General features: G+C 43.4%; 6 protein-coding genes across 6 annotated transcripts; 3 read left to right on the forward strand and 3 right to left on the reverse strand.

Moving 5' to 3' along the window:
• Positions 1 to 1,543: 1,543 nt before the first annotated feature.
• On the forward strand, positions 1,544 to 4,711 carry PCYB_082640 (hypothetical protein; the record flags this gene model as incomplete). The annotated part of the gene is made up of 2 exons (XM_004222002.1): positions 1,544 to 3,975; positions 4,483 to 4,711. Coding segments are annotated over 2 exons (2,658 nt in total), but the record flags the coding sequence as incomplete, so codon positions are not given.
• Positions 4,712 to 5,079: 368 nt separating this feature from the next.
• On the reverse strand, positions 5,080 to 6,210 carry PCYB_082650 (hypothetical protein; the record flags this gene model as incomplete). Its single annotated transcript, XM_004222003.1, has 2 exons — positions 5,080 to 5,370; positions 5,419 to 6,210. 2 exons carry the CDS (start codon positions 6,208 to 6,210, stop codon positions 5,080 to 5,082), a joined length of 1,083 nt encoding a protein of 360 aa, XP_004222051.1.
• A 1,107-nt stretch (positions 6,211 to 7,317) lies between these two features.
• PCYB_082660 (hypothetical protein) lies at positions 7,318 to 8,516 on the reverse strand (the record flags this gene model as incomplete). The annotated part of the gene is made up of 2 exons (XM_004222004.1): positions 7,318 to 7,695; positions 7,815 to 8,516. The coding sequence occupies 2 exons, from the start codon at positions 8,514 to 8,516 to the stop codon at positions 7,318 to 7,320; spliced, it is 1,080 nt and encodes a 359-aa protein (XP_004222052.1).
• A 1,271-nt stretch (positions 8,517 to 9,787) lies between these two features.
• On the reverse strand, positions 9,788 to 13,940 carry PCYB_082670 (hypothetical protein; the record flags this gene model as incomplete). The annotated part of the gene is made up of 2 exons (XM_004222005.1): positions 9,788 to 12,694; positions 13,380 to 13,940. 2 exons carry the CDS (start codon positions 13,938 to 13,940, stop codon positions 9,788 to 9,790), a joined length of 3,468 nt encoding a protein of 1,155 aa, XP_004222053.1.
• Positions 13,941 to 16,209: 2,269 nt separating this feature from the next.
• Positions 16,210 to 17,535, forward strand: PCYB_082680 (hypothetical protein; the record flags this gene model as incomplete). Its single annotated transcript, XM_004222006.1, has 4 exons — positions 16,210 to 16,620; positions 16,812 to 16,909; positions 17,178 to 17,362; positions 17,443 to 17,535. A coding segment is annotated over one exon (189 nt), but the record flags the coding sequence as incomplete, so codon positions are not given.
• Positions 17,536 to 19,354: 1,819 nt separating this feature from the next.
• PCYB_082690 (40S ribosomal protein S3a) lies at positions 19,355 to 20,649 on the forward strand (the record flags this gene model as incomplete). Its single annotated transcript, XM_004222007.1, has 2 exons — positions 19,355 to 19,517; positions 20,024 to 20,649. 2 exons carry the CDS (start codon positions 19,355 to 19,357, stop codon positions 20,647 to 20,649), a joined length of 789 nt encoding a protein of 262 aa, XP_004222055.1.
• Positions 20,650 to 21,908: the final 1,259 nt, after the last annotated feature.

Here is a 21,908-nt window from a genome sequence, read left to right on the forward strand (position 1 = left end):
TTTTCCCTCCCCATTCGTATTTTCCTTTTTGTGCAAAACGCGGTCAACGGATCTGAATAGGTAGTAAAAAAAAAAAAAAAAAAAAAAAAAAGACATGGAGGCGACAATTCGTGGTCGCGGTAACCACCAGGGGTCTCATGTTCGCACACAGGAAGAGGCACCCAAATGGGAAAACATGCAAACAACAAAGGAAATGCAAAGCTTGGGGAGGTATATGTCATAATTCTGCCTGATCGCTGTTCATATGTCTATCCTTTTCGTCAGGTTGGCCACCATCAGTTTTTCATTCCCGCGCGGCAGGCACAGTCGCTGCATTTGTACCAATCCGTTGTTTTGCCCCCTTCTTGCAAAAAGGCGACCGCAGAATGGCGCGACGTCCCAATTTGGAACCAAGCGGGGGGGAAAAAAAACCTTTGACCTGTTGGACGGTGAGTCATTTGTTGTCATTTTGTCTGCACGCCTGATGTGTATATATGTGCATCAACATTGGCCATTTTGTTAAAAGAAAACTGGAAAAAGGTGGGAAAAGAATTGCAAAAAATGCCGACTCGACTCGACGCCGCTGCCGCTGCCGCTGCCGCTTGGCGCTTACCGTTTTGCCGCTTACCGCTTTATCGCCATGCACGACGGCAAAATTCGCAGTGCTGAAAAGATTAACAAGCTGATCGCGGCGCGGGTGCAAAAGTGGAGGAGCGCAAATTTGTCTTTAGCCGCGTGTACATGCGTGCCGCATCCGCTGCGAAGCCAGACAGAAAATTCCACCAACAATGCCAGTGTGGGAAATTTGGCCAAGTTGGAAAAATTGGGAAAATTGGGAAAATTAGAAAAGTGGCCAAGCTGACAAAAGTGACGAAAATGGCAAAAGTGACAAAAGTGACGAAAATGACAAAATTGACAAAATTGACGAAAATGACAAAATTGACAAAAGTGACAAAATTGACAAAATTTGCCAGACGGACAAAATTTGCCAAACGGACAAAATTTGCCAAACTGACAAAATTTGCCTCCAATTTGACAAAATTTGTCGCCAATTTGACAAAATTTGTCGCCAATTTGACAAAATTGCGAATTTTCCCACTTTTGGTCGAATCGGCAAAGTCGCACCTCGAACGTCCGAGGGGAGAACCGATCTGGTGGTTTTCGCAAAGTAGGGGAGCGCACCGGGAATAGCTCCCCAATTTGTCGGTTCGCGCCAAGTGGGTCACTTGAGAGAGGTCCACCGCGGGCACAGTCGCAGCGGAAGCCGCATCCGCAGCAGCGCAACTGCCCTATCGTAAACCCCCCCCCTTTGTGCATATCTGCCCCCGTTCATGAGTGAAAATCCGGCTGGAAATCAAAATGAAGTATCGGGTGTGCGTCCTGCTGCTCCTCATTGGGGTGAGGAGGGGCAGAGCGAACGTGGTGGTGGATGATATTTTCTACCAAAAGGGGGAATTGGAAAAACTCTCTTTCTCCCTTGATCACAGAGTGAGAGATAAGTCAACGAAGGAAAAGGTGGACCACACAAATGGGGAAAATGCCTATGCGTATGTGGACAAGGCAGTTGCAAAAGTGTTCACGCTAGCCACTTCTGAGGCGGAAATAAAAAAATTTTTTTCTCTCAACAAAGATGAGAAGACCTGTGATTATTTAATCGCCAAGGGATCCTTCATGACGAACCTGAGTACTAACAAGTGTTACAAGAAGACCTTCTGTGGGGTTATCCCTCACGATGATTACATAAACGAGGAGTCCCAGAACAAACGGGAAGGCGACTTAATCCATTGCGCCTACATGGATGACAAACACATCGTTATTTACCACGTGGGGAAGCCACATCTCCTCAAGCCAAACGTTGTGTACGAAGAAATATTTTTCAAAGACAGTGAAAAAGGATCTATCAGCTGTCATGCCATGAATATTAGCCTAAGGTATGTAAGCATCAACACGAGTGGCAACAACAATTGCATACAGGATCACTTACAGGACTATTTGAAAAATTTGTGCAATGAGAAGAAGTCTTGCGAAATTGACTTTACAAAGGTGAAGAGCAATGGCTGCATCCTGGGGTCTGACTTCATCATCCATGTTAAATACGAATGTGTTGATATTTGCAACCAAAAGGAGAATCAAACATGTGATATATACAACGGAGAGGGACGTATAGCTACTTGTAGTTACGGATATAACATGCTTTCAAGTGTTAACAATTTTTGTGAAAAAAACTACACCTGTAATGGTACCATATGTTCGGTAAACCAGTTCTGTGATGAGACAACCAAATCGTGCTTGTGCAAAACGTCTCTCCTTCCGTTGGAGAAAAATCAATGTTTTTATACTAACCTGTGTGATGCGATTAAATGTCCTGAACACTCCACCTGTGTTGTTAACAATAACTCGAAGAAGGCAGAGTGCAGATGCGATGAAGGTAAGTATTTACACAAAAACAGATGCTATGATATAGAAGAAATGGAGAAGGTCATAAAGGCACAGACTACTCCTCATCACAAACCATACAAAAATGAGCTCTTCATCCGTTCGGCTTTAAAACCTGAATATATTTACATGCATTGTGAAGAAGGCTACACCATTGAGGTGGTTAACGCAACTATCTCCTGTTACCACATCACGTTCAAGGAGAACAAAATTAAGTATATCACTGATAGTCTGCGGGAGGTTTGCAACGGTAGGAATAGGTGTGCCTTTGGCAACAGTGTAGACCAGGTATCCCCCCTAGACAAGGATAATATCTGTGGTACGAAGGGAACCATTTATCAGTACGAGTACATGTGTGCGGGTGCATCAGAAGTGGGCACCCCTTCATCATTACCTCGACAAGCGTTGATACAACGAGGGGGTAGTTCCCCACAGAGAACCCACATCGAGGGGAAGGGAGCAATTTTTAGGAGCAGATTCCACAGCCAAATAGAATGCCCAGGAGGATCTATAAGGGTTAACAAGGCTCTGTTAAAAACAGGTGATGGGTGTGAAGATCTAGATTTAACCAATTCAGTTAAGGAGTACTGTGACCAGCTCAGCTTTTGTGATATCGGATTAACACACCACTTTGACACCTACTGCAAAAGTGGTAATTATCTCTTTGTGCATTACACATGTGAGGATCTGTGCAAAACATGTGACTCTAATTCGACCTGCTATGGTAACAAACACAAACATAAATGCTTCTGCAATAGTCCCTATGTGAGTAAAAATAATCATACCATTTGTGAAGAACCAAGTAGCTGTGATCCCAAGTTATGTGGAGAACATCAAACTTGCAAAATAGTTAATGGAAAAAAAACATGCACATGTGAAGATAAATATCAAAATGTAAATGGAGTGTGTGTAGAGGAAAAGGAGTGTGATCTTGTATGTCCATCAAATAAAGCATGCTTGATGGAAAATGGGAAAAAAGTTTGCAAATGTATTAATGGGTTGACTTTAGAGAACGGGGTTTGTATATGCTCGGATGACAGTAAAATGGAAGAAGGGAATTTATGTATGCCAAAGAATAAATGCAAACGGAAGGAGTACCAAAATGTGTGCACTCATGAGAAGGAAAAGTGCATATATGATGAGAAGACAGACGTTGTGAAGTGCGGCTGTGTGGATCACTTCGAAAGAAATGAACGAGGAATTTGTGTCCCAGTACAGTACTGCAAAAATTTCAACTGTAACGAAAATGAAATCTGCAGAGTTGTAAATAACAAACCCACATGTGAATGTAAAGAAAATTTAAAAAAAAATAATAACAATGAATGTATATACGATAATTTGTGTGTTATTAATAATGGGAACTGTCCGCCGGATTCGAAATGTATTTATCACGAGAAAAAGAAGCATGAGTGTGTGTGTCATAAGAGGGGACTCGTCGCTCTTAATGGGAAGTGCGTCCTGCAGGATATGTGCATGACTGATAAGAATAAATGCTCAGAAAATTCAATATGTGTAAATAATGTAAATAAGGGACCACTGTGCATATGTTTGTTTAACTATGTGAAGAGTCGGGCGGGCCTCTTGAAGGATGGGACTCAGATGTGCATGGTGAATAAGCCCTGTCTAGTGAATAACGGGGGGTGCTCGCCAAACGAGGTTTGCACGTTTAAGAATGGAAAGGTGAGTTGCGCCTGCAGGGAGAATTACCGGCCCAGGGGGGAGGCAAGCCAAGCGGGTCAGGTGGGTCGGTCGGGTCAGGTGGGTCGGTCGGGTCAGGTGGGTCGGTCGGGTCAGGTGGGTCAGGCAGGTCAGGCGGGTCAGCCTGGCCAATCGAGTCAACCGGGCCAATCGAGTCAGTCGGGTCAGCCGGGTCAGCCGGGCCAATCGGTCCAATCGAGTCAACCGGGCCAATCGAGTCAGCCGGGCCAGGCGGGCCAGCCCCCACCAATAGATGATAACAAATGTGTGCCCAAAACGTCTGAGGCGGACCAGACCTTCACCTTCCATTACAACGATGACATGGCTATCATTCTCGGATCCTGCGGAATTATCCAATTTGCACAAAAGAGTGGTCAAGTCATATGGAAAATTAGCAGGAGCAAACACTTTTACATTTTCAACTATGAGTATCCACCTGAGGGGCAGTTGGAGGCACAAATTGTTAACCAGGGGGAGAGCAGCATTTTGTACGTGAAGAAAACGCAAGGTGGGAAAGTCTTCTATGCCGACTTTGAGTTGAGTCATGAGAGGTGCTCCTATGGAAACGTGTTTCCCTACGGTCAACGGAAGGTGGCTTGAGCGGTGCGCTTACACATGCTTGGGCGTCCGCTCCTCCGCTTTTTTTTGCCCACTTATTATTTCCCACTTATTATTTCCCACTTATTTTTTCAACTTATTTTTTCAACTTTTTTTTTTCAACTTTTTTTTTCAACTTTTTTTTGCACCACGTTGCTTGTCTTCACTCATTCACCACAACACCGACTGATTAACCTCTCTGAAGGTGGCACTCTTCTAATGAGAGCGCAAACTGGCACTTTAATTCGTTCGATCGTTCCTTTTTCATTTCGACTGCAGTGAACCGGGGACCCGGATCGGGTGAGTCCTTATTGGAATGGTGCTCCCTCCCCCCCGCTTGCGATCGAATAAGCCTCTGCATGTTAGAAACTAATTCCCCTTCCAATTTTCAAACAAGAAATCTTTGACAGCCGTTTTGCTCCTACACACGGTGATTCCCTGCTCCTTGCAAAAATTGGACAAGGAGGAGGACTCGTTGGGGTCTTCCAACACATCGTCGATAAAATCCACAAGGATTTCAAAATGCAGATTTAGGTGGTTCACCAACTTGGCATTCTTAATGTAGTGTATATATGGGAAGGTACCTATCCCATGCTGTCTGAGCTTCTTTAAAAAATTTAGCAGTTCGCTGTGTATGTTTACATCGTTTTTGTTAGTCACCTGGTGAGGCGTCGAATGGAGGAATATTTTCAATCTGCACTGCGCGACCTTTTCTAAAGCGCTGCTTTCGATCTCTGTGTTGTATATCTTTTTGTTGAATCCGGGATCTAGGAGGTACACGGAATCGACGTTAGAGAGGAGAAGCTGGCCCTCCTTGGCTTCTCTCATCAGGGCGAACAGAACTGAACACCCCCTGCTGAATCCGATTAAAACGAGTCTACGTTTTAGTGGGCTTAGCGGTGGGGGTCCATCTGTTTGGGCACTCTCCCCATGAGCATTTGTGTGAGTCCTTTCTCCATCACAATCATCGCGTGCGGTACCATTAACAGATGCTGGGTGTCCCCCCTCTCCCCCTGATAACCGCTCATCCAGTGATACGAGTAGGCATAACAAATGCTTCACACTTTTATCAGGCACCACCACATCGATGGGATTTGTTCCCCCTGTGTTCATGTGGTCTGACCCTTTTGCCGAAGAAGCCACATCGTGAGTATATCTGCTAAGCGAAATATCCGATGGATTTAAAAAATTGGAAAAGGAGGAAATGTGATTTGTAAAAATGCTTGGCTTAATAAAAACTAAGTGGTCATACAAGTACTTGGAGGATAGGATCCAAAAGAGAGCTTCATAACTGTAACAGTAGTCCGAGCATTCGTTTGTCGACTCCAACTTAAATGACGTATATATAGAGTTGGTGAAAAAATTTGAATAGTCCCCTGGGAAGAAAATAATGTACTTGCTGGAGTATGATTTGCTCGTTCGTATGGGTTCCCTGTACAGCACGGTGTTGCACCTCTCATTGTAGCCTGCCAAGTTGTGGACGCTGAAGCAGATCGGCATTTTTTAAGTGCGTTCGCATGGGCAGGCAAGGGGGGAAGGGGGCGGGGAAGGAGGCGGGGTACCAAGAACAAGGGGGCAGATTTAACTGTGGCATATCTTTCGCAAAGCGGATGAACGTTGCCCGTTTGGGGGGAATAACTCAGTGGGGTAGCAGTCGGTGGGGCCATCAAAAGGGAAGAAAAAAAAAAAAAGATGACATGCATATGTGCAAATGTAAAGACGCTTCCCATAAGACAAGAAAAAAAAAAAAAAAAAAAACTACTACTTCAGCAGCGTTACGTGCATGCCCAAGTGGCCACGCAAAATATCGCGTATAGCTGCAGAGGACGACGAGGGCACACCAAGGGTGGGGACGCAAATAACCATTTCGCCATTCGCAATTCCGGTTAGGGAAAAAAAACACAAAAAGGGAGTGGTAAATTAAATGTGAACAAATGAGAGGGTAGCACATATGCGTACATGTACCCTCAGCGCAATAATTGCAGAACTGCTTTTTTCATAACCCACGTTAAGCACATCGCGGGGGTGGAAAGGGGATCGGGGAATGTAAACAAACTTCTACCAGCTGCCTCACCGTGACAAGTTGGCACAAAAATCACCTGCCTGTTCATGTAAAAAATGGTGCACAATTTTGTTCCCAAGCTGGTGGCTGTACATGATAATTTTTTTTTTTTTTTTTCTTCCGCTTGGTTGGCATGTTGGTGCGCAGCGAATTGTGGCGCCTACTTGAAACGGCATGTGTCACCTACTTGAAACGGCATGTGTCACCTACTTGAAACGGTATGTGCCACCTACTTGAAACGGTATGTGCCACCTACTTGAAACGGTATGTGCCGCCTACCTGAAAACAGCTTCGCCCGCTTAACGCTGTCTCCGCGGCCTATAAGTGGTGACCTGGCCTCTTCGCGGAGGGGGCGCGGCACTGCAGGAACCTTGCTGCGCGAGGGCGGCGCATTTGTTAGAAGTTGCACCTGCGTGTGTGCATTTGCTCCTTGCGGCATGCCAAAAAGGGAGCAACTTTTTGCGTGAATTCTTTTACTCCCCCCCTCGCCTTCTCTCCTCGCGCGAGTTGGCTGATCGCTTTGGAACTGCTTCCGCGCACCTTCCCTAATGGACACTTCCAGCACGAGAGTCCCCCTTGCGCAACTCGATCGTCTGACTGCCCAACAGAAGCTTCGCGTGCAGAATGAAAAACCCCTTATCCGTTTTACCCTTAGTGGCCGTCATTTGAACTACGCCCTGTTTGTCCATGGCCTGAATAAACACCTTGCTGTTCAGGTAATTTTTTTCATGCACTCCAGATATGCTCAAAATTTGAATTGGACTATTCCCCATAATTTTGAATACCTCCTCATTTCCTAGTACAAACTGTTTGACGAAATTTATCCCAAAATAGGAATTTGTGTAAATGTAAACTCTTTTAATGGCAAGAAGGGTAGAAAGGAGGAATGCGCAGAAGAGGAATTTTCCCAAATTTTTTTGCTTCTGGCTAAAGGTTTTTTTTTTTGGTCATATTTGTAAAAGTACGAGTTGTGTGAAGGATGGCCATGTACAGCATGTATTTCGTATTTGTAATGGAAAAAATTATTTACTAAAAGGTTTACACGATTTCGTAGGGATTTATTTTCCACATTTTTGTCCACCTCATTTGTTAATTTTTTTTTTTTAACCATCATTATATTGTTGATTTTCCATTTATTTCCCTTTTGAATTATATTTAAGATATCCTCATTTTTGTTTGGTACTTTCTTATCACGCTGCATTGTGTTGTCTGGTCCTATTTCACTTTCTTGACTGTATTGGTCAGATTGCCCTCCATTTTCATGACCCTTACTTGAGACAAAGGATGAAACGAATGATCGTATCCTCTGTAGAAGGAGTTTTATTTCTTTTTTTATTAAGTATGGATTTTCTATATAGTCTGAAATATCTTTACCTTCTTCATTGTCCACTTCGTCTGAGTTGTTGTATCCCTTTTTTCCGGTGTCTTTATTTACAGCGTTTACATGTAAGTAGATATGCTCCCCCTTGTGGGACAACAGGAGTTCACATTTTGCCCTTTCGTTGGATGAATCTATGTTCCCCTTTTTTTTTAAAATTTTCACGCTAGCACTATCTGCGTAATTAAGGTACACTCTTAGGACTCTGACTGCGTCTTCGATGTAGGAATGACGATTTTCGAAACTGTTAAAGTACTTTGCGGTGAACAGCAGGCCGCTGTTTATGAGGAGGAACCATGTGCTTCCCAGGCAAAAGGCAAAGGTGTTGTTTTTGTAAAAGCTGAACAATTTTTTGTTGACAAACATTTTGCGCGCCCCCCCGCTGTCACAGTGCTGCCTGGTCGTCCTTTTTGCAGTGTGCTGGGTTTCGCAGTTCTGCGGGTGTCGGGCTCGTCGCGCGCTACTATGGAACACATCGTCGTGTTGGGTTCACCACATCGACACTTAGCCGCTCCGTCACTGCTACTTCTTCTCCTTGATCGCGGTGGTGTTGCCTCACACGAGGTCACAAATCGCAGCATGCAAACCTTTATCGCCGATGCCGTCGGCTTACTCTTATTCAGGGGCACACTCAGGTACTCAGTCGCGTGAGGTAAATTCTTTGATTTGCTTCATCCTTCTGGTCACTACGTTGCCCCTTCGTTCGAGTGCCTTCACAAAGCTAAAGTCGCCGTGACGGTATTAAAAAAAAAAAAAAGGGCGTACTTTTTCTCTCCCGCTCTATCTCTATCTTTCTTTTTTTTTTTTTTTTTTTTCCAAAGTTGTATTGCCGGCAAGGTGAGAAGGTGCAAATTATTGTGTGCCTTGTTCATTTTTTTTTTTTTTTTTTGGTGCATATGCGCAGAGTGGTGATAATAAATGTGCTCGCTTGGGAGACTCCTGCGCAACGATGGGGTGGAGAAACCTTGGACCGATTTACACTTTCCTTTGTGAAGGCTTCTTACACATTCCACCTCGCTTGTGTTTCAAAATGGGAACCGTGTGCAGAATTTGCTGCGGGTTTCCTTTTCCCTCCATGGGGATTTTTTCCCTTCCATTTTTTGCAAGTTGCGCCAAAAGGGGGACCTCCCATCCCCTATATATTCGTGACGGCCCTTTTTCAAAAGGTGGTGAGCACGACGCGGGGATTAGATTACCCCAATTGCCAGCGCGTGCTCAAACGGTGCAGCGTTTCTGCTGTTTTGCCCCTCGGGTTGCATGGCGGTGAACAAAAGGGCGCCCTCCTTGCAGGGGGTGAGGGCGAACCGGTGAGGCGGTGAGGCGGCTTATCGGCGAATCGCCAATTTTGTCAATTTTGTCAATTTTGTCAAATGATCAGCAAAGGGACGCCAGGGACGCCTCGTTGGAGGGCCAAAAAGGTGGGCGCTCCGCATCGCGCATGTCGGTTGGTGGCGAACTGGGGGAGTTGTACAAACGGGGAAAGCATGTCAAAGACGAACATGCCAAAAAACGAACATGCCAAAAAACGAACATGCCAAAAAACGAAAATATCAAAAATGTCCAAAATGTCCAAAATGTCGAAAAACAAAATGAGATAAATTAGGAGCGCGAAGGCCCGTGCGCACCGCTGCGCCGGCTCAGCGGTGGTAGTACAGCAAAGAGGAGAACAGGGACACCACAAAAAAAAAGAGAAAGAAATTGAGGTAGGGCGAGTCGTTAATGGACGCTTGAAGCAAGTAGTAGATGTAGGGCAGGCGCTTCTGCTGCTTCTGGAGCCTGTCTTTGTCTGCCGTTTTATTGAGCTTGTTTTTCTTGGAGGAGTGGCCCAAATTCTCCATAACGAGGCTATCCTGGACAATGTACTTATAAATGGGGGGGATGATGGCTATTGTTTTTTGACTACGTTTATGATGCGCCAAATTGTGAAAGGAGAGGGGGGTGTTTTTTTTCCCCTTGGTCACAAAATTCATATACATATATTTTTTGTTTCTTTTCTTCTTTCTACATGTGTGCTGATATAAAAACATAACATGTTTTGCCATTCTGTGCAGAATTTTTTCATACTTGTTTTTTTTTTTCCTTTTTTTTCTCTTTATCAATAGGTGTTCCCTTCTGCCCTTCACTTTGATGTACTGAATGATGTAACATTTTTTTTTGGACTTTATCCTGTGCTTGTTGCAGATGTCCTTGTAGCTTACGATGAAGTCGTAGAACACATATTGGAAGAAGTCTTCCACGAGGAGGTGCTTTTTTATAATTTCTTTATTCATTTCTAAATGGTTGCAGAGAATAGAATAGGGGTAGTGCAGGTAGATGTTGTTATCATCTTTGTTGTGTTTTTCTCCTCTCCATAATGGATTCTTCCTCTTTCCCTTGGAGTTCCCCCCGCTCTGCTTATCCAGCAGGTCGTGGATGTACTCGTCGTACGTTTTCATTTTGTTGGGCGGGACGCTCAGGCTACACGCGTTCGCGGGGGGGTCCTCGCCCTGCGGTTTCGGCGGCTTCGGCGGCTGTTCCGCCTGTTCATCTTGCCGCCCATCCTGCTGTCCATCCTTCCGCCCATCCTGCTGTCCATCCTTCCGCCCATTCTGCTGTCCATCCTTCCGCCCATTCTGCTGCTCCTCCTGCAGCCCCTCCTGCCGCCCCTCCTGCCGCCCCTCCTGCCGCCCCTCCTGCCGCTCCTCCTCACTCCTCAGCTTGCTGTACGTGTAGAAGCTCCAAATTGACTTCTCCACCGACCTGTTGCGCAACTCCTCCCGCTCCTTCTCATAATGGAAGTAGTGCAAAATGAAAGGGTAGCTATAAATGGGGGAGAAGGGAGGGAAGGATATTTTCTTTTTTATTTTCTCCAAAAAGATATCCTGTGGAATTTTATAATTCATATAGTAATAAGTTTTTTTAATTATGTTATCTACATTCATGTCCTTCCATTTCATGTTTTGAAAAATGTAATGCGTTTCTGTGTACATGCTGTTGTAGAGCATGTCCTTCTTTTTTTTGTTGACTATCTGTATTAGTTCCTCCTTCTTGTGCAGGATGATGGAGCTGGTGAAGTATATTATAAATATGCCATCGTTGGAGAGGAGTGTGTCGAAAATCCTGGCGAGCTTCTCAAACTCGGTGAATACGTGAGAGTAGTACGTTACGACCCAACTTAGACAGAAGAAGAACTCGGTGCCACTTAACTTGAGGGAGTTTCTCTTATTTTCTAGTTCGTTCGTATCACTTTTGGAGTCACTCTGTGTCTTTTTCCCTTTGTTGTTGGTGCCTCTTTCCTCGTTGTTGTGACATTGACCCAAACTAGCCCTCTCACTTCGATTCACATATTTCATGTTTTCATACTGCTGCTCCTTTTGGAGAAGGCAGAACACGTTGTAGACCTCCTTGTCTATATACTTGAGCAGCAATCCGATGCTCTTAAAGGTGTTGTTAATCGACACGTCCAGCGATAACGTTAAATAATCAATCATATAAAAAAGGAGGAAGCGCTCGCATAGGAGGTAAACGATGTACTCTTTTTTTTTTTTCTTCTTTTTATACTTTATGTATCTCTCCAGGTTAATATTATTCAGCAAGCATATTTTTTCGATGTACTTCTCCTCCATGAGAAACATGTCGAAGATGTTGTTTTGGAAAATATTTCCTCCGTTTATTGGTCCCTTCCGCTTCTGGGGGGGCGGACCTCCATTCGCTTCACTATCTTCATTAGGATGTCCAAAGGGGGGAGAAGGGGTTTTTCCTCCCTGCTCCCTTGCACCTTCCTGCTCCATTGCACCTTGCTGCTCCTTTGCACCTCCCTGCTCCCTTGCACCCCCCTGCTGCACAAAACAAACCTCCTGAGTGTTGGTAGACCCATCCGGGTGGTGGTGGCCATTACACTCAGTTCTTCTCAACTTTGAAAAAATCAAATCACAAATTTTGTTTACAACAAATTTGGATATGAAGTGTTCCAAGAAGACGTACTTTTTGTACCTCCTCAAAAAGTTATGAAAATATAACGTGACGAAAACGAGACAAACGTCATGTACCCCCTGCGCGTAATAAATTTTGTTCGAGTGTTTATACAAAATGCTGCAAATGACATTTTTTAAAATATATTGATACTTTTTTTTAATTTCGTATATATTGTACTTGTGTATATTCCACGTGTTAACACTTCTCTTAACGTCCTTCTTCACTTGCACTCTTTCATTTTCGTCGAGTAGGACGCTGTCAATAATCCATTTGTTAAGATTTGAATTAAAGTTGTAATTATTTTCAATGTTATATTTTAAGTAGGACATAATATTGGTTTCTTCTGTTCTCTGATTTTTTCGAAGGATATAATCGACTATGTAGAGATCCACCTCTAACATATTTTTATAAATAACTTTGAACAATTTTATGATAAATTTTATGTTTTTTTTTTTATCATAATTATTTTTCTCCTTATCAATATTCAGCAGAAAATGAATGATTTTTTTCGTCTTCTTTTGGATGCATTTTTTTGCCTTTTTCTCTATTTCACGTTTGACAATTTTATTTTTTTTTTTTGGGATACTTTTCTTCGGAGAAAAAGGGGAAGGAGGAGTCATTCTGTTGTGCCTTCCCTGGGAAGATATTACTTTGAGGGGCATTTGCCTTCTTACTCGATGATCTCCTTCTGTGCGCTTTACTCCCCTTTTTGCGCCCTTCCCGTGCTCCGTCAATCGAGTAGGAGCTACTGAAAAAATGCAAAGGGGGGGTGCGCCTCTTGTGCCTACTTCTCGACTTACTCCTCACGATACCTATGGCATCTGAACAGTTGGAGGCGCACGATGACACGGACGATGCTGTGAAGGATGTGGTCGAGGAAATAAAACTGTCCGATAGGTAGAGCGAATTTTCGGACGCACAGTGGTCTACTGCTTCCAAAGCAGGGATACATAACAGTTCCGTCCTGCAGGACGGAGTTAAGGATGTTCTTGACGAGCAGCTTGGGGGTGCTGGTGATGCTGACGGACTTGCACTGTGACATTTCTCTTCGTTTTCCTTCTGGTAGAACCTCCTCTTCGCGCGCGTGCTTTTGCGGTTACGCCGGTGGATATCATGTGTAGCTGCTTTGTTTCCGCATTGGACTCCCTCCTTATCGCTTGATTTGATTCTTCTCGTTGATAGGCACCCCTCCAGGGGGGCACCTGTGGCGGCAGTGGGTGGCTTCCCCCCCTGGTCAACCGAAGGGGGATGACCGCCTCCTCCTTCATCACTTACCCCGTAGGTGAAAACAAATTCCTTCTTCCGGGGGCATGAAAAATTATCATAATAGTAAATATTATTTTGACTCTGCGCACTTGGAGTAGTCCCTCCTCCTTTGTGCCGCAAATCATCTTTGGCACATTCACGCGGGCGCCAATCACCCGACCCGTCCTCCTGTTGAATCCATTTTAATTTAAAGTGCTTGGCCGAATTCACAAATTTAAACTTATTTTTATGTTTCATGCAAAGGATGGATATCGGGTGATCATTATAATTTTTTTCTTTCGACAAATTGATGTTAAATCCGAGTAGGAGTAGCCACAACTTCTGTCTCAGTTTGTCATTTTGAAATCCTCCTTGAGTGAAGGAGAAGAACTTTATCAATTCGTAGAGCTTTTTTTTTTCGTTCGTCGTTACATTTTCATATATCTTCAGGATTTTCTTTAAATTGGACAATTTCTCATCATTCTTTTCTTCATACTTGTCAAAGTGATTTTTATAAATAGTTATTTTGTCAAACAGGTACAGCTTGTCCTTGTCCTTGCTGCTAGGGATGTAGTGCTTCTGTACGTACATACATCCATTTTTTTTTTAATTTGTAGTTTTTTTTTTTCAAACAGTTCACTATCGCTGTAATGTTTTTCTCTATATATCGAGTATTTCGATTTGCTTTTTTTTTTTTGTTATATAAATTTTCGAAATCTACGCAGCTGTAGTAGCCTCTTTCCTCCTTTGCCTTTTTTAAAGGAGCTTTCATATTATTGCTGCAGTTGTTTCTTCTGTTGTTCGTCCGTTCATAATTGCTCGCTTGGGGGAGGGGTACAAGTGGGCGAGGGGGTCAGCAAAAATGTGTGCACTGTTCGGGCAGATGAGGGAAATAAAAAAAAAAAAAAAAAAAAAAAAAAAAATATATATGCACTGTTCATGTAAAAACGGAAAAAAAAAAAAAATATATGCACTGTTCAGGCAAAAATGGGAAACGAATCGATGAACGCTCAAAGAAGGGCGACGTCTAGCTCTGCTTTATTGGCGGTTCACACAGAAAGAGGCACATACGTATAGACACATACGTGTAGATACATACGCATAGACATATACGCATAGACATATACGCATAGACATATACGCATAGACATATACGCATAGACACATACGTGTAGACACATACAGGTAAACGCTTTTCCCTTTGTTTATGCCCTAAAGCGGCTTCTTCAAAATTGTTGCAAGTTACAAAGGTACACTTTACAACGCGTTACCCCGCAACCAATTTCGGACTCTCATAAAATTATGCACACAAAAAATGGGGTTGCCCCCTTTTGACGTGGCTCGAATGGGTAAAGCAAAAAAAAAAAATATATAATATTTTTTTTTATGTTCACAAAATGAGGATGCACAACAAACTCGCAAATATGTGCTCTTCTCCTTCGTTCACACGTAAATCCTCTTAAAAAGGAGCAAACTCATGCACATTCATATATATACATATATGTACTGTGCGGGGGAATTAAAAAAAAAAAAACAAAAAACAAAAAAAATGAACGGAGGGGAGGTGGGGGAACCTGGCTATGCGAATTCCTGACAAGGGGCACAGCCCATGTACATCACAGGTGCAACGTAACTCTGGGTGCCCACATTTCACACGAATGGTGAGTGAATATAGGGAGAAAAAGCGTTGTGTCTCTTTAAAAAAAAATCAAAAGGACACGCACACCATGTATGTTCATGCTAAGTGGGCATATCATACTGTTTACTCATGAACGTACAGGCGGTTCGGCTTATGACAATATGGATACACAGCGGTAGGCAAATGGTCACATACACAGATAGGCACAAGTACATAGGTGCATTTGTACGTGCACACATGTAGGGTATGTGTCCTTCACCGCAGGCAGCGTTTGTCTTCCTCCAAATAGTTGGTACTGAGATGCGCAAACAGCTTCCAACTCAGCGCGTCTGATTTGTGCAAGGGGCGAAATACCATTAAGTTGTGCTACGCTCAGGAAAAAAGTTCTCCTGTCGGGGTGATCACCGTGTGTAGATAAACACGTTCATAAATGACACGCCACAAATAAAACACATGCACACTCTCTCGCATTATGCTGTATGGGTAACTTTTTTTACTGATGTTATGTATTCATAGGACGGACGTATGTGTTGTCCTCTGCCGAAAGGTCCCAAAGAATTGCTTTGTGGAGACAACTGTAATATAACAGCGTGATGTAGTTTTTCTTCCTCTGAGGCGGTTACTATGTAGATGCGTTAAGATAATTTGTGTTTATTTTTTGAGGGGGAGTCTCTGCGATTCGATACGTACAGGTATGTTCGCAAATGGATATACGTGTACATTCGCAAAACATGCACGGATCATACGTACTTCGTTAGAGAGCAGTTGCGCGAGTGCCTGGGCCAGTACTTCTTCCTCGAGTACCCACGGCAATACATGCACAGCGGTGGGAATGCCCACAGGGGGTAACCACGGGAAGGCATATCTTCCAATGGTTAAGCGGCACGAAGAACAGAAAAGTTTGCATAAATAAAAATCGTATGTACTACTTTTGATGCGCCATTTAAAAAAAATTTCCTCATTTTTGTGAGGGCAATTTTGGCGAGGTGAACTTTTTTCTTTCTCGGAAAAATAAAAAAAACGAAATAAAATAAAATAAAAACGTTGCGAAGCGGTGAATGGTGAAGGGTAAAGCGGCGAAAGGGCGAGAAGGCGAGCGTATATTTTATTTTGGTGGGAAGGCTCAGCGAGGGGCACCCATAATACAAATGCACGCACGTGATGCGACGCGAAATGGATAATACGTTCATATATGTAGTATTCATATGTACCGATCAACACGAATGTATAAAACGTAATATTCAAGGAACTGTGAACTCCCTTTCCCCCCCTTCTCAAAAAAAAAAAAGTTTTGCAATTGCGAAGGCACCCACATCATGTTTTCTCCCCGGGGATGCACGCAAAATGTTTTTTAATTTTCCAAGCGTTTTTTCCCTTTCCGTCATGTATATTTACGTATCTTTTTGTTAAACCTTAAGCGAAGGCAGCAGCACCAGAAGAAATAAAAAACAAAATAAAAGAGCAGAGCAGCGCGACGCAAAACAAACACGCCCTTTTAAAATATTTCAGTAGGAAGATATTTTTCTCGTCCGATTTGTTTTTCGTCTTGGTCTTTCTGTTCGCATTTTATTTCCACTTTCACGCTGCGTCTCCGTTCCGAGTATTTCCCGCAAAATGCCGCTAAACGTACAGGTTAATTTTCGCCCTGAGTTGCCGCGCAAAGGGTCACTGAACTGACAAGGCGGGGGACGGCAACCCTTCGCACAGACGTACATACGTGCATACATGCATACGTACATACGTGCATACGTGCATACATGCATACTTGCATACGTGCATACCTTCTCGTAGCCCCATTGTGTACCTTTTTTTTCCGGGCGTAGGGAGGAAAGAAGAAGCCGCTCAAGGCCGCCAAGAAGGGGCCCGTCGAAATGACGGAAGAAGAAAAAGCTTTTAAAAAGGAGATGGCCGAGAAGAAAAAGTACGCCAACAGCCCTCCACCGCATGTCATTCGCGGCACGAGTGAACACATATGTAGACTTCGCTTGAGTGGCAATTTATTTTTCTTCAATAATGTTTTCCCAGACATACATGTGACATCGGGATGACGTTTCAGTGTGGATACACTAAGAACATGCGCATGTGCCTTACGTGTATATGTGCCTTTTTAGTTGCTCCCGTGTGCTACTGATGTGTGCTACTCCCCTTTCCTTTACCCATGCCGTTGACCCATCCCACTTTCCCTGCAGAGCCGAAGAAGAAGCCAAACAGAAATTGTTGAAGGCCAAAAAGAAGTAAACACCTGGCCGAATCGCTACATAGAACAAGCAAAATGCTGAAGGAGATCCGAACGAGTAGTGAAATCCCTTGGATCATTCAACGGAGCCCTTTGTTCGGGGAGACAACACAGACGAGAAGCTGGTCATACGAGAAGCTGGTCATACGAGAAGCTGGTCATACGAGAAGTTGGTCATACGAAAAGTTGGTCACACGAGAAGCTGGTCATACGAAAAGTCCTGCTTAAAGCACACCGATTTGACGCCTTTTTTTTAATTTTTTAAGTTTAACCGTATCGTAAAAAATGCGCAAATGTGTGCACAACGCATGCAAAAAGAAAGAAATTTTCACAACTCCCATTTGTTGAACTTCTTCAGCCCGCGAACCTTTTATGCTCAAAAAGGGGAGACGGTGAAGGCGTTGTTTTTCTGTCCACTGATTGCAACAAAATTTGTGTCAGTTCTCACCGACGGGAAAAGGAAACTACGTCCATGTACACATGTGTATAGTATATATGATTCTTCTGTAAAAAAACTATTTAAAGAATTTGACCAAAGCTGAGGTGTGCATACTCGGTAACGAGGGGTATAGCCCTTCTGCGTCGAGCAGCAGCGACCTTACGTTTGTCTGTGCAAGTTCCACGTTCGGAGCTCCATCTGGAGATAAACGAATGAAGTACGACATGCATATAAGGCAACATACTGATATATACGCATAACTCCTCTATGTGTTAATCAGGTCAGTGTAGTAAACCCTAATGTGGCACCCTTTTAAAACATCATCACCGCACCATGTGTCCTACTTTTAACTTGACACTATTCTTACATTATATGTAGCACATGAACGTGAGAGGGTTATGTTACCTACCCAGCCCATTTCGCTTATCTACTCATTAAAAAAAAAAAAGGCGCTCTCGTAAAACTTAATTTAAAAATATATGATGGGATGATGAACTATACTTTTTTTTTTTTTTTTCCCACAGTTGTGGTATACTTTACTTTTTTGACCGCTCTCCGCTCAGGAAAGCAGCAGCCGCAGTTGCGGTGATCGGTTTCATTTGCTAGCCTGGGAAAGTGCTATATTTCTAACACAGCTTTGCCAAGCACCTCTTTCGCGTAAACGTGAAAAAGTCTTCTTATGGTAAAAAAAAAAAAAAATTAAAAAACGTTCGGTATGAGCCTACACAAATGTTGGCATAAAATGAAGGTTGATCAAAGAGGATTTTTTTTTTTTTTTTTTCCTAAGTTGGGGGGTAGGGCAACCCCACCACCTCACAGGGCGTATACATTTTATATGATACCCCTTTATCACCGCGAAATGAGTAGATGTTGCAAAAAAAAAAAGAGGCGTATATAATACTGTTTTATGTACCACGCGGTGCAGCGGAGCCAGTGGGTATAGTAGTTTTATCACCATCGTCATGGTGATGCTTAAGCGGAAGGGAAGAAAAAAAAGGAACACTGTTCTTACCACCTTGAAAAAGTAGCTCTACCTTTCACTACTAAAAAAGAAGGAATGGTGAAGGGGCAGTGATGGCCTGGGGATAAGCCAAACTGTTGAAGGCACAAGGTAAAAAAAAAAAAAGAGCACCATAAATTGGGCGGCGCAAAGCTGTAGTGTGATGTGAACTGTATTCGGGGAAAGGCCAAAAATAAAAAAAGAGTCACACTTCGAAATTGCGCGTAGGGGTCATAAAAAAAAAGGCATACATATATGCACAGCAAATATAAAAGCTTCACAGTACATGCACGGATTTATGGCACGCGCGAAGGGTTGCTTATATTATATATTGTATATATGTATGTATTCACCTGTGGCGTGGTAAATTATTTAAAAGAAAATTCAACATATGTACAGTCACGTATGAACTTTTGCGCATACAGCATAAGCAACACGCTGACGAAGATTTGCAAATGTATCGTAGTCAATTTTTTACTTTACTCGCTCGCGCAAACTTATAACTGTAACATCGCTTGTACAAATTTTTCCATCGAGCGTGTTTCAACCTTCCAACGTAGCAACCTTCCAACGTAGCAACCTTCCAACGTAGCAACCTTCCAACGTAGCAACTTTCCAACGTAGCAACCTTCCAACGTAGCAACTTCCCACTTCCCACTTCAAACCTTACGAAGCAACTGGCGAAAATAAAATGGCGGTAGGAAAAAACAAGAGAACCTCAAAGGGAAAAAAAGGAGGAAAGAAAAAGGTCACGGATGTTTTTACGAAGAAGGAGTGGTATGACCTGAAGGCCCCCAAAATGTTTTTGGTCAGAAATTTCGGAAAAACCTTAGTCACGAAAACCATTGGAAAAAGTAAGTCCCCGGAGGAGTTGTGGCAAGGGCGCCATGTATACGTGGTGCTAGCCAAATTGTATCATTTAATTTTTTTTTTTTTTTTTCCCCTGTTCATACGGAATTGTGGCGGAATATGTTTATGCCAGCTGTGAGTGATGTTGCACAGCGTATCGAAAAGTCAGCGTTTCTGATGTTATGTTGATTTGGATATGCTGGAGATAGCCTGTTCGATGTGTCCGTTGCTCGTTGCTCCGTGCGAAGGCGTTTTTTTTCTTTTTTGTCCCACCCTGATGCAGGCGTGACATTTCCATGTGTGCAACTTTTTGCTGACCTGTTCATGCGAAAGGGGACACCCGCGAGTGCGCGGCATCCCAGCAGTTGTGGTGTTTGCACATTGTCGTGTGTGACTGCTTGAGCGCCTTCACTTTGCCGCACCCCACTTTGCTGCACCCCACTTTGCCGCACCTCACTTTGCCGCACCTCACTTTGCTTTTCCTTTTTTTTGGCGATGTCCACCCGCGCAGAGTTGGCCACGGACGGTTTGAAGGGACGAATTTACGAAGTGAACCTGGCCGATCTGAACAACGACGAGGACCAAGCTCACAAGAAAATAAAGCTTTGCTGTGACCACATCATCAACAGAGATTGCTACACGGATTTCTGCGGTCTCAGCATAACGAGGGACAAATTATGCTCATTAATAAGAAAGGGATACACGTTAATTGAAGGATACACGGATGTAAAAACTATTGACAACTACCATCTGAGAATGTTTTGCATTGCTTTCACGAAGAAGAGACCAAACCAGACAAAAACCACGTGTTACGCTCAGACGAGTCAAATTAAAAAAATAAGAAAAAAAATGGTAGACATCATGAATGCTGAGGCGAGTAAAGTTTTACTGAAAGATCTTGTGAAAAAGTTTATTCCAGAATCGATTGGAAAGGAAGTGGAAAAACAGTGCAAGAAAATATACCCCCTGCAAAACGTTTTAATAAGAAAGGTAAAAATTTTAAAGAGACCCAAATTGGATATTTCCAAATTAATGGAGTTGCACACAGACTCTAAGGAAGACGCTGGAAAAAATGTCAAATCTTTACCTGAGTCGAAGGAGGCCACGAACATCTTAAGTGCCGAGTTGAAGCATTAGAGGGGTTGTTCCTCCGCTAGCTGTTGTTTGGGGGGAGGTGTGTGTGGGGAGATGTATGTGCTAATCCGTTGGGTTGTTTTCTCCCCACGCGATTTTTTCTTCCATCCAAAGTACACACAAATTGTTGCATGCATATGCACTCCCATTGGGATATGCTCACCCCGTTTTAACGGTAGTCCCCTCCAGCGCACAGTGTATCTTGTCCTACCGCATGTGTGTATATAGTATACATGTGGGTATGTCCACGCGAGAACGTGTGATTTCTTTTTTTTTTTTTATGAATTCATTAACGGAACGGGACTTTATTTTAAAAAAAAAATAATCGCGGTTTTTACGAAAAAGTGTGCACGCGCGATGAGGGCTCACCCACTGCTGCGATGTTGCTAAGTTTCGAAGCTGCTAAGTTGCGCTGTTGCTAAGTTGCTATGTTTCGAAGCTGCGATGCTGCGATGCTGCGAACACGTGTACGTGAGCATCCGCGGGGGGTGAGTACTATCCGGGCGGTTCCCCCCACTTGTGGGCATTCCCACCTACCCAGTTATTGCTTAAAAAAATGGGGCAGAAGCCAATTCGAAGGGGCGCCGTGTGGTCGCCACACGTGCCAATAAGTGAAAAAAAAGTCTACACAGTTTTGCAGTAAACAGGAGTAGTGTGTACGGTATAATTTTTTTGCATATCCGTTGGCTGGGGTAGCGGTAGCGGCGGGAACGAACATGGTATGTAAGATAACTAAATGTGCATGCTTTCTGGTCACCTTATCGTTTGCCAATACTTTGCAGTCTTATTAGGAGCGGTTTTAGGTCTGTTGTAGAAGGGGTGGTGAGGTGGTCATAGGTGGGTGAAAAGGCGCACGTGAACAGGCGCGCAGGAAGACAAATAATTCGCTAAGCATAGTGGAGAATCTACTTTCTGCGTTGCTTACCTGCCTCGTGCTGATATTGGACATGTGTTTTTTTAAAATTTCTTCTATTTTCAAAAGGACGTCCTTAAAAAAAAGGGGGGAAAATTGTGCAGTAACCATTAGGAATTTTTCTTCATTTGCAGTTGCGCATAACTTATGTATGGCGACTAAATGGGTTAACAAGTTCTTACGTTCAGCATGCTCGAATGCTTGACGACTTCCAGCGCAACCTTTTCCATCTGTCCTTGGAATTCTTTTTTTTTTTCCTCAAGGATTAAATTTTTGTTCACGAGAATGTTGTCTTTCTCTTGTCTAAGCTCTACTGTTCGGTTAGTTTTTTTTTTTTTTTTTTTGCATG

The sequence above is a fragment of the Plasmodium cynomolgi genome, chromosome 8, assembly GCF_000321355.1.
Source record: "Plasmodium cynomolgi strain B DNA, chromosome 8, whole genome shotgun sequence".
NCBI classification, from domain to species: Eukaryota; Apicomplexa; class Aconoidasida; order Haemosporida; family Plasmodiidae; genus Plasmodium; species Plasmodium cynomolgi.